The 10,545-nt window shown below is 35.8% G+C and overlaps 1 protein-coding gene across 1 annotated transcript; it reads left to right on the plus strand.

Moving 5' to 3' along the window:
- Window positions 1-1,586: 1,586 nt before the first annotated feature.
- On the plus strand, window positions 1,587-9,860 carry LOC113055303 (transmembrane protein 178A). The gene is made up of 4 exons (XM_026221496.1): window positions 1,587-2,847; window positions 5,704-5,817; window positions 8,194-8,331; window positions 9,388-9,860. The coding sequence occupies exons 1-4, from the start codon at window positions 2,436-2,438 to the stop codon at window positions 9,627-9,629; spliced, it is 906 nt and encodes a 301-aa protein (XP_026077281.1). The 5' UTR covers window positions 1,587-2,435; the 3' UTR covers window positions 9,630-9,860.
- Window positions 9,861-10,545: the final 685 nt, after the last annotated feature.

Consider the following 10,545-nt stretch of genomic DNA (forward strand, 5'->3'; position numbering starts at 1 on the left):
TTGTTCAGGTCTAATGGATTATAAAAACCTTTTAAATATAAAATAAAAACGTAAATAAAATGCTCCCAAGGGAAATATTATTTATTACATTTTCAAAAGTAAAAAAACAAACTTTTTGTATAAAGAGTAATTGATTTTTAAATGTATACTGTCAAACCAGATAAGTTAATATAATAATAATAATTATGAGTTAAAGAAACATCCTTCTTGAAAGTAACTGTTAGTAGGTCATTTTAACTGAAAATACTGACTTAATCTTCGAAGTTACTATAACATTATTAATCAAGTCACTTTACAAGGAGTTTTTGTGTTCACAGAACCAATTCAATTAAATAAAGATAACATAATTTTTGTTAAATTAAATTTAGTTTACCTTCATAAAAACATAATAGTTTTAATTTCTTAACAAATTGCTGGCCTTTATTTTTTTATGTTTTTAAATTACATTATTAATTACAATGGATATAATTATCTATATACAATCAGGGTGGGGGGAGGGGGGGCAAAATCAGGTTAACAATCACTGTTTTGTTTTCAACTCTTTTATGAAGTAACCGCAAATCATTAACAAAACATCAACAAACTACAAACGTTTGTCACATGGAAATACATTCTCAAAAACAGTGCAAGGCCCTTGAGAAATGAACGAGAAAATTACTGTCAATTTTAGAAGTGGACAATACAGATATCTGAATATCACCCAGCTGAAAACACTACATTTACAAGATACACTAAATTCACATCTAACAGGAACCTTAGAAATATAAAACTTGTAGAATATAAGAGAAATATTTCCAAAGCGTTCAAGTTTTTTTTTTTTAAACGTATATGGACTTTATACTTTGGTAGTCATTTTTATATAGAAATAGACATATACATTTCTATATTTATTCAGGTTGTAGTTCAGGTTTTGAATATATCTTAGAATTGCAACAATTCATTGGTTTTTGCAAAAGAGTGTAAATTAGGACTAGGCAGCTTTTCATTTTATGTGGACTATCTCTTTAATTTCTAAGCAACATGATCACTTACATCCCTCCTCTTGAGAAAGCTGGAGTCATCCTCAAACAGATAAGTGGACAGAGCAAAGGAGAGCAGCTCATCGTACATGGATGTCAATTTGAGTGTCGCAATATACCGTGATATTTACATTATGAAATATCGCTATCGTGTTATTTAGGAGTGTTGCAATATACCGGTATTGACAATAACCATTATATTTCAATAATGAAATATCATTATCATGTTAAGTAGGAGTGTAGCAATCTACTGATATTGGCGGTATTTAAAAATTAATAGTGCCCATATGATAATATGACTCATAATTATCCAGCCCATTAATCCATTATGAAGCATTAAACTCTTAAGTGTTCTTTGCTTCATTCATATTTGACAACGGAGGGCACCCTGGAAGGAAAGTTCACAATCAAGACTCAAAGGAGTAATAAAACAAATGACCTTTCAGGAAATCCCTTACATGGACAAAGGCATCTGTTGCTGCTGAATAAAATGCAGAAAGAAATGTTATGTATGATGAAATAGAAGGAGAATCAGCACATGATTGCAACAGTGTATAATTTATATGTGTTCTTCAAACCATCTCAGGTATTTTCATATGGAAAATGTATATTTATTTTGCAATGCTAATCGAAATAGCCTTTATTTATTAGTGCGTCCAAATAGAAGAGGAACATAAGTCTTTTAACCCATTTCCTTTATCAAAGTTATTCATTATTTTTGGTCTTACAGAGTATGAAACCATGGACACAAATGCTGTTTTTCTACTTGGCACATGGCTTAAAGTTGATTTTACAAGATTTCATTTGTATCATAACTAAGACATAACTGACCCATACATACCTTTGTGTTTGCTACTAAAACATACTAAGCATTTCTTCAGAAGATTTTGCAGTCTGAGTTGCTTCTTCCTTTGCATAATGTTCTTCTGCTGCATTGATGTTTGGCTGGTCAAACCGTAGTCATCATCATCATCATCGCTATCATAACAGTTCAGTCGCGCACTTGCAGGAAACCGCCTCGCCTGTCTCCTTGACACACCCTTAGCTATTGTTGGCACAGTATGCGCGCGACAACCTTGAAATTCCCACACGCGCGTTCAGTTGCACGGTGAAATCTTGTACTACGTGGATGCATTATTCTTCTCAGGAAAAAAAGGAAAGAAGGACAAGCCATTTATGCGGATAAAGGAAGATGCACAAACGCCGAGCAGAGTGCAGGTAAACACGGGCACGGCCATCGCGCATCCCCTATAGATGCCCACACTACCGCACATCACACACTACGCACAGACACACTCCGCTCATCAACTTGTAATGAGAGATCGCTGCTCAAAGCCGTGCATTTTTCCTGGAAACGGCGAGGAAAGTACTCTTTATGTGAGAGATGACTGAGTGAGTTGCGCGGATGTTGGAGACATGGAGAAACGGGCTCTTGTAACGGCGATCAGCTTGTCCATGAGCCTGCTCGCGCTCACGCTGCTGGTCACGGCGATCTTTACCGACCACTGGTACGAAACCGACACCAGGAGCCACAAGGAGAACTGCGACCAATACGGGTCGGAGTCCAACGACCAGAAGAACAGGGAGATGCCCATCTATCACCTGCCTTTGGTGGACAGTGGGGACGCGAAGCGCAACCTGGCTCTCATGAAGCCCATCCACGTAGGGAGTCGAGAGGAGGAACTGCTGGAGAACTGGAGAGCGATTTTGGGCATGGGCATTTTGGAGACGGAGTGCGGGCGCCCGCTGTTCTCCACCTACTCTGGACTTTGGAGGAAATGCTACTTCCAGGGAATGGACAGGGATATTGACAAACTAATTTCTAAGGGTAAGAGAGTGGAAAGTTCATTTCAAAGCAACAAAACAAAACAAAATGCACTGAGCACCAACGTATGCTTATGACTTTCGAGTTTATTTTAGGGTTCCTTCAACGTGAATTCGTTTCACAGTGTTTCCTGCACTGAATCGCGAACACACAAGCGCGACTAGTGTAATCCATTCCAAACGAATGCCTCTTATGAGTCGGTTCATTTGAGTTAACTCTAGAACGGCGCCAACAATCCAGTCCGATTCTTGAACGAATGATTCAGATGAGCCGGCTCTTTTCAGTTTATGAAACACAGCGCGACCAGAGTATCTAAATTTCCGAACAAATGGTTCTTCTTATGAAGCTGCTTCTTTTGAGTGGACCAATTTATCAGTCAGTTTAACCTGCTGCTGTTAGCGTACTCAAGATTCATTGCGGTTATTCTGAATCTTGTTGTGACAAGTGGTATATTTACATTGATTGTGGTATATATAGTTATATATATATATATATATATATATATATATATATATATATATATATATATATATATATATATATATTACATATATTGATTTTTGTAGGGGGTTCTTTCTATAATGATTGGCTAATGGCTAATTACTAGTCTAGCTATAAAGAGAAAAAAGAGAAAAGGAAAACGTCTTGGTAAACAGACGTTTTGCAATAATTTTATCCTATTTAATTAAAATGTGAAATTATCTCATAATTATCAAGCAGTTAACTGAATCATAATAAATCGAAACATACCAGAATCGTTAATATTCCCATCGCTGTAGTTCTGGCTGTTTAACAGATGATGTTAAATGTACAGGCTTTGTATTTGTGAGTGGTGATGAAGATGATGATGATGATAATGGTCTGTATGGTGTGTTGCGTCAAATACATAGGTGAGTGTGAATGAATACTAGGCTAAGCTTATGCAGACTCGTGTCCTAAAAGAAAAATTGATTTAATATTTTTTTGTTCTGACACTTATCTGAACTTAAGCTTAATGGACTCTTTGCTGACACTACTACCTGCCTCTCTCTCTCTCTCTGTCTCTCTCTCTCTCGCTCGCTCGCTCTCTCTCTCTCTTTCTTGACCTGTTTATTTTACTGCAAAAGCACTTTCTGCAAATCAATTTCATGCATGATAGATCTCAAAAGAACAAAACTTTATTAAATTGCCAAGCAAGCCAGCTGTTTTGCAAAAGTTTCCTTTGAAAGAGATGAAAGTCTCAAGGTGAAAAAAAGGCACAGGAAATGAGTGATGAGTCGCAGTCAATACAGATGACAGAGATCTGATCATGTCAGGATTAAAAGCGGAAGCTGTGTGCCACCTTGCATTTAAATCAAGGCCAAAGTCACACAGATCACTTGACCTTCAGCACCCAGGCTTTGATTTGTGACATAGTCTATTACCGTGAGTCCCTGAATCAGCTCATCAAAGAACAGGCATTCTAAAGAGCTGGGGTTGAGTCCACCATGGCAACCAGAAGATCAAAATTCCCTTTATTTCTCTTGATCATTTTTAACTTGATTGCTATATTGTTTATATGTATCAGTAAGAGTATACTATATACATTTAGTTATATTCCATTTAATTACAATATTATATGATTATATATATTTATGATCTTTTGTCTGAACACAGATTTACACATCAATAAGTAACAATATATGTGTATACATATATGCAGTTTGCAGAAGATTTTATCAAAAGCATTCATTCATTTTTCCAGTTCATTCATTCCATAAGAACTGAACCCATGACCCTGATGTTGATAGCACATAGCTATCATATTTAAGCTGCATTTTAATGAGGCTTGTTCATGATAAGCTAGGACAAAGAGATACACGTTCTAACAGTCATGGAAAACTGAAAAAATCATGGAAAAATATTGAGTGTGTGTGTAATTTTACATGTTTTTATGTTGAATTTAATAACATTTGTATTTATTGTGACCGTTAACTGTAAAATATGTTTGCATCTCTGTGTTCTAGCACATGGTGTGATAGGTAGATGGATAGATAGATAGATAGATAGATAGATAGATAGATAGATAGATAGATAGATAGATAGATAGATAGATAGATAGATAGATAGATAGATAGATAGATAGATAGATAGATAGATAGATAGATACTATTTTTAGTATTCATATAGGGCTGCAAAAATATCACTTTGAGAAAACCTACAGAGTTGAATTCATTATCAGTGAATACAGAAGAAGTGCACATCTAGCCATTTTCGAGGTTTCTCGTTGGCTTGGCTGTGAATTAAAATGTAGTCAGTTCAAGGAAGGCACATTTCAATTTCACCCACACATTTCTAAGGAACTGATAAGAACTAGCCAGACTGGATTCATTTTTCAGAGTGAATGAAGTGCCATGCGGCTGACTGCATCCTTCATGTTATGACCCCAGACAGTGTTTTTACAGAAAAAAACAAAACAAAGTATAACTCTCAATCTCAGGCTTGGTGCATGATCACTGCAGTCTCAACACAGCTCTCAGAATTAGCTCACAATGCCAGCCAAATCTGTGTGGTGTGGTGTGAACCCAGGCGGAAATAATGACAGAAGGTCACTCTGTCGGAGAGGCGGGTGTTTCAGAAATACTTGGCTCTGTACTTGTTCTTGGCCCAGTGCTGTGACGTCCAGGCAAAGACAAACAAAACAAATATAATAGCAAAGATTAGTGCAAACATTATAACAACAACACCATTGCAAGGATTGTATGAAGTATGAGCAACTAAAATCACATACCAGAAGATTTGGGAGGGATTTGATTGGTTAGATCTTTGCAAAGCTACATTTGAAGGGCAGAGATTGTCCTTTGGTCAGGGATGTTAAACCAGTGTGTGATCCCTATGCAGGTATTGCAGACCGATGCACATCTGTCAAGTACCATTTCTCCCAACCCATTAGACTCAGGAACATCCCTCTCAACCTGACAAGGACCATACAGCAGGACGAGTGGCACCTCTTACGTAAGTCACCCAAAGCTTCCTCACCGCCTTCTACAGCTCTTGATATGCATTGAATATTAAGCAGTGCATGCAAGCTGGAGTTAAGTGTGCTCAGTAAAGAGAAAAGCATGCAGTGCAATACCATGTAAAAATGACTGGTAAAAACTAGCTATGTCTGCCATGTTAATAATATATTTGTTTTTGACAGTAATTTGATTGTGGTTATGATAATAAATCAGTTCAATTTATTAGTATAGCACTTACACATTGTATATGCACTGTAAAAAATAAGTGTAATTTTAACTGTAAAATTTTGTAAAAACGCTACGGGAAAAAACTGATAATAGGTTAACAGTAAGTTCCCGTACTATATACAGGGAAAAACTGTAAAAGATCTAACAAAGCATTTAATGTAAATTTACAGTAAAATTCTGTTAATTATACAGCTTTTAGAAGTAAAAAAAGAACAAATCAATGTATAATTTACAGTCTAAAACTGTAAACTGATATTCCCAGAATTCCCTGCGTGACACTCCACGTTTGAAAGTATTTTGTTTAAATAATCATGTTTTTAAATAGTTTTTGTTATCAGTTATGTACATTTGAGCTTTATGTTACATCTTCTGTTGCTTAATGAAAGTTGAATGAAAGATTTTTGCATTATTTAAGTATCACGTGTGTTACCATGATGGTGTTTTGTGTTTGCATAAATGTGCACCTTCTATATGTTAATATATACTTCTGCTTGTGGTGAAGCTACTTGTGATGAGCTTTGATACTTCATGTGGCTTTCTCTTATACAGTACCATCTTTATTATTATGGTGGTTGTCAGTATTTTCAAGGTACAAAACAGATTTAATTTTGTGTGTTGTTGAATTTACTGGTTTATATTCACATTTTCTTGTTTGTAAATTACAGCTTTATATTGTAAAATTAACAGTTTTTGACGTAAATGTGTTTACAGTTTTCTGTATTTTTACAAAATTATTCTGGCAACCACAGCTGCCAAAATTATTTTGTAAAAACTACAGAATTGTTTTTACAGTGTGTGTATTGAAAAAAAATATGAAGCAATTGTAACTGGAAGTACAGTACTGAGGATCTGGATTTTACCAAGTATATATTAAAAATATATATATTGGGTAGAAAGAAAATTAACTAAAATTGTTAGAACTGGTGTGTTTTTACATTATTTTCAAGTTTTTTTTATTTTATTTTAAGCATGTTAGTGTTGAAGACATTATGGGATCTCTAATATAATAATTCCCTTGCTGGAGCTCTTAATATAAAGGCACTTTTCATGTATAAAAACTCATCTACATAAAGATAAAATGAAAAATAAAAATATTCTAAATACTATTACCTGGGAAATATGTGCTGAAAATCTGTACAACGAAAAAAAAGGGTGTAAAAATATTTTTCACTAAGATTTGGGTAGTAAATTTCATAAATAGTTACAAAGAAACAACAAGTAACGCTTTAAGTTAAAAATGGAAATTTTTAAGAACAGAGAATTAAATAGTATTTTTCTTGTAAAATGTACTCCAAATAATCTTCAAAAAAACATCTTTTTTTTTTTTTTTTTTTTTTTACAGTATATCAAGTTTTCCTTTTTAACTGTTATGAAAGTACTTTTAGATATAAAAAAACTGAAGAAAAACATAAAGCAAAGGCTGTTTTTTTATGTGAAAGTGTTTCTCTTCTGGAAAAACTGTCTAAAAATATAAGTGACTCAACCAGTCAAATGCTGTCTGTCATCAACTAGCAATAGCAAAGAGTGAAAATAAGGTTTCACAAATGTGACGTTACTAAAGGCTACTGTCTATTGTAAAAAACAACAACAACAACAACAACGACAACAAAACAGTCTGACACTTTTAAATTTTAAGATAGATGGTCATTGGGTTCTATTGTCCATTATATAGATAAGAACACAGCTCATGCTAATGCAGTTATTATTACATGGCTTGTCATGAATATGTATTCATAACCTTTTCTTGCATCTCCACGAAATGATTATGTGCCCCACGGTACTGTTTTGTGTACACAAACTTGGTTAAATGTCATTTTCTGTCGGAAGGAATCTTATTAGCTCCTGTGATGTTGTAACCTAGCAAGTCTTAAGGGAGCCTGCAAGCCTTAATTACAGCCCTCGTTAAAATGCTTCCTAATTAAGCTTTGCATCCTCCATGCATGTGTCCCAGTCAGATTCTATAATGTGATATCACCTTCAAATTAAATCTAACTAAATCAATATCTGTGATAAGCAACTCCAAAACTCAAATGATTGAGCTCAGTGAAAGTTCCTGAAGATAAGGTGTAACTCATAGCTGTATAGTGTTGTTGGCTATGTGGGCGGCAGTCATGGAAACAGTGTGTTTTTCTACGGTGTTCAGATCTGAGACGCATTACAGCGGGGTTCTTGGGCATGGCTGCTGCCGTGATGCTGTGTGGTAGCATTGTGGCCGCCGTGGGGTTTTTCTGGGAGGAGAGCCTCACCCAGCATGTGTCTGGACTCCTGTTCCTTATGGCAGGTACACCATTCTGCTTATTCGCTTTTATTCTCTAACTTTTTCCTCATTTTTGCTCAGCTACTTGTTACTCATTTTGCCCAGTAGCACACGTTCTCGTAGGTGGTTCTCTTTCCTTTCCAAGTTTTGTCTACCTTGTACATTCTCCCACGTCTTGTCTATTTATCTGTTTATCTCCTTCTGTCTTCATTTTCTTGTCTAAATATATATATATATATATATATATATATATATATATATATATACACACACACACACACATACACACACACACACACATACACACACCCACACCTACAAAAATTGCTGTAGAAACTATTTTCACTCAAATTGCTGGTAAGTTTAAAAGTTTCGGCCACTTTTCCTGCATTTCCTACAATGTAGTACACCTTTTACTACATTATTACACCCTCAGGAGGCAGTAAATGACTGTCTTTGTAAGTGAATCATTCTTTCAAATCATTCTTTTAAACAGTTCATTCAAAAACCCGCATTCATTCATAAAATGAAAATGAAAGCATCTGATAGGTAAGTAGGCTACTTCTTTTATATAAGTTTGCGACTGTTTAAAAATACATTTAATATCTGAATGTGTTTAGTATGAATTAAAGGTAGGGTAGGCAGTTTTGGAGAGGCTAGCAATAGCAAGCAAGCTTTGAAAGCATAAGATCCCACCCTCCCTGCAAATCACTCTCCAAAGCCACGAACATGAACCACGATATGACTGGAAGAATATCTGATGGTCTTACACCATTCCAAAAAAGATACATATAAATACATTTAGACCATTTAATTTGTTAAAAAAAAAGTTGTGTCCCAAATGACGCACTATACACTTATTCAATGCATTATGTACTCAAATGTCTAGTATATGAATTATATAAAGTTTTTTCATCCAGCATTGGAGTCTGATAGCTTCTGTCCCTTCAGTTTGTAATTGAAGCTGTGGCAGTTGAGTGTATGAAGTGTTTTTTTGTTTTTTCTTCAGATGTTCAGATGGCTTTTGTGGATTCTCATGTGTTCATCAGATCATTAAGCTCATTTTTTTTTATCCTACAGGAATCTTTTGCACAATCTCACTGTGTACCTACGCGGCCAGTGTCTCGTACGACTTATCCAGGAACCCTCCCTTCATCTACGGTCTGCCCAGTGATGTAGACCACGGGTACGGGTGGTCCATCTTCTGTGCATGGGTCAGTCTGGGCCTAACAGTGGCGTCAGGTTGCATCTGTACAACTTATCCCTTCCTGAGCCGCTCAAAGGCTCTTCGCTCCAAAACAGCAAGGGAATCGTCTGTATGAGCGCGGCCTTGAGGACTCAGCACGACATTAATCAGCACTTGGCGCTTTAGTAAAACGGGTTCAAGTGGGACTTCATGCTGTATGGAGCCGTTTTGAATGTCTTGTAGATTTCTGATACTTTTGTTGGGCTCATGAGATGTATTGGTGTTATACCTAATTGGTGTTAAGACAAGACTGTTGCATTTTCTGTGTCTTCAACACACATTTGCTTACAAATCACACACACACACACATGAAAAAGAGAAAATACACACAAATATACAGTATGTGTGAATATAAGGAGCAAAACCTTTGATTTGAAATGGGTATGTGTATGTTTGTGGGTTGTTGTGATGCAATCATTCTCTCGATCAGGTGAATATTGTACACACTAAGGATCTGAGCCACAGTTATTTATGCAAACCATCTGAAATTCAAATTATTGCTCTGATCACAGTCAGTGTTATTTTTTTATTATGCGATTAAAGCATACTGGTTTCCCCACCACTTGTAAATGGATACAAGTCGATTAACCATTGGCTCATTTCAAATGAAAATATCAGCTAAAGAAATCAATCAGGGATGAACAGGACACTTTATGTCACCAAAGTCACAACATCAGACAAATGTATAAAGGCATGATTGCATATATATCACCTTCGGGTAACAGCTGGTGGCTGATATTCAAAAAGATTGAAAAATCAGAGAGACACAAGAAGTCTTGAGATCTAAAACGTGGGTATGCAAATTTGTGATTGGATGAGATGTCTCTGAAGATTCAGGACTTGAACGTGACTGTCACTAGCAGTGCACTCTTAATATGGCAACATGTTTCAAGTGGATGCTCTCAAATCTACCAGCCTCGCTCATGAAAGGCTTCTCATAATGTCACATCATTATTGAAAAATTGTTGAAAGTCCTTCCGTTCCACATGAAG

This window comes from Carassius auratus, chromosome 36 (genome assembly GCF_003368295.1).
Source record: "Carassius auratus strain Wakin chromosome 36, ASM336829v1, whole genome shotgun sequence".
Lineage (NCBI taxonomy): Eukaryota > Metazoa > Chordata > Actinopteri > Cypriniformes > Cyprinidae > Carassius > Carassius auratus.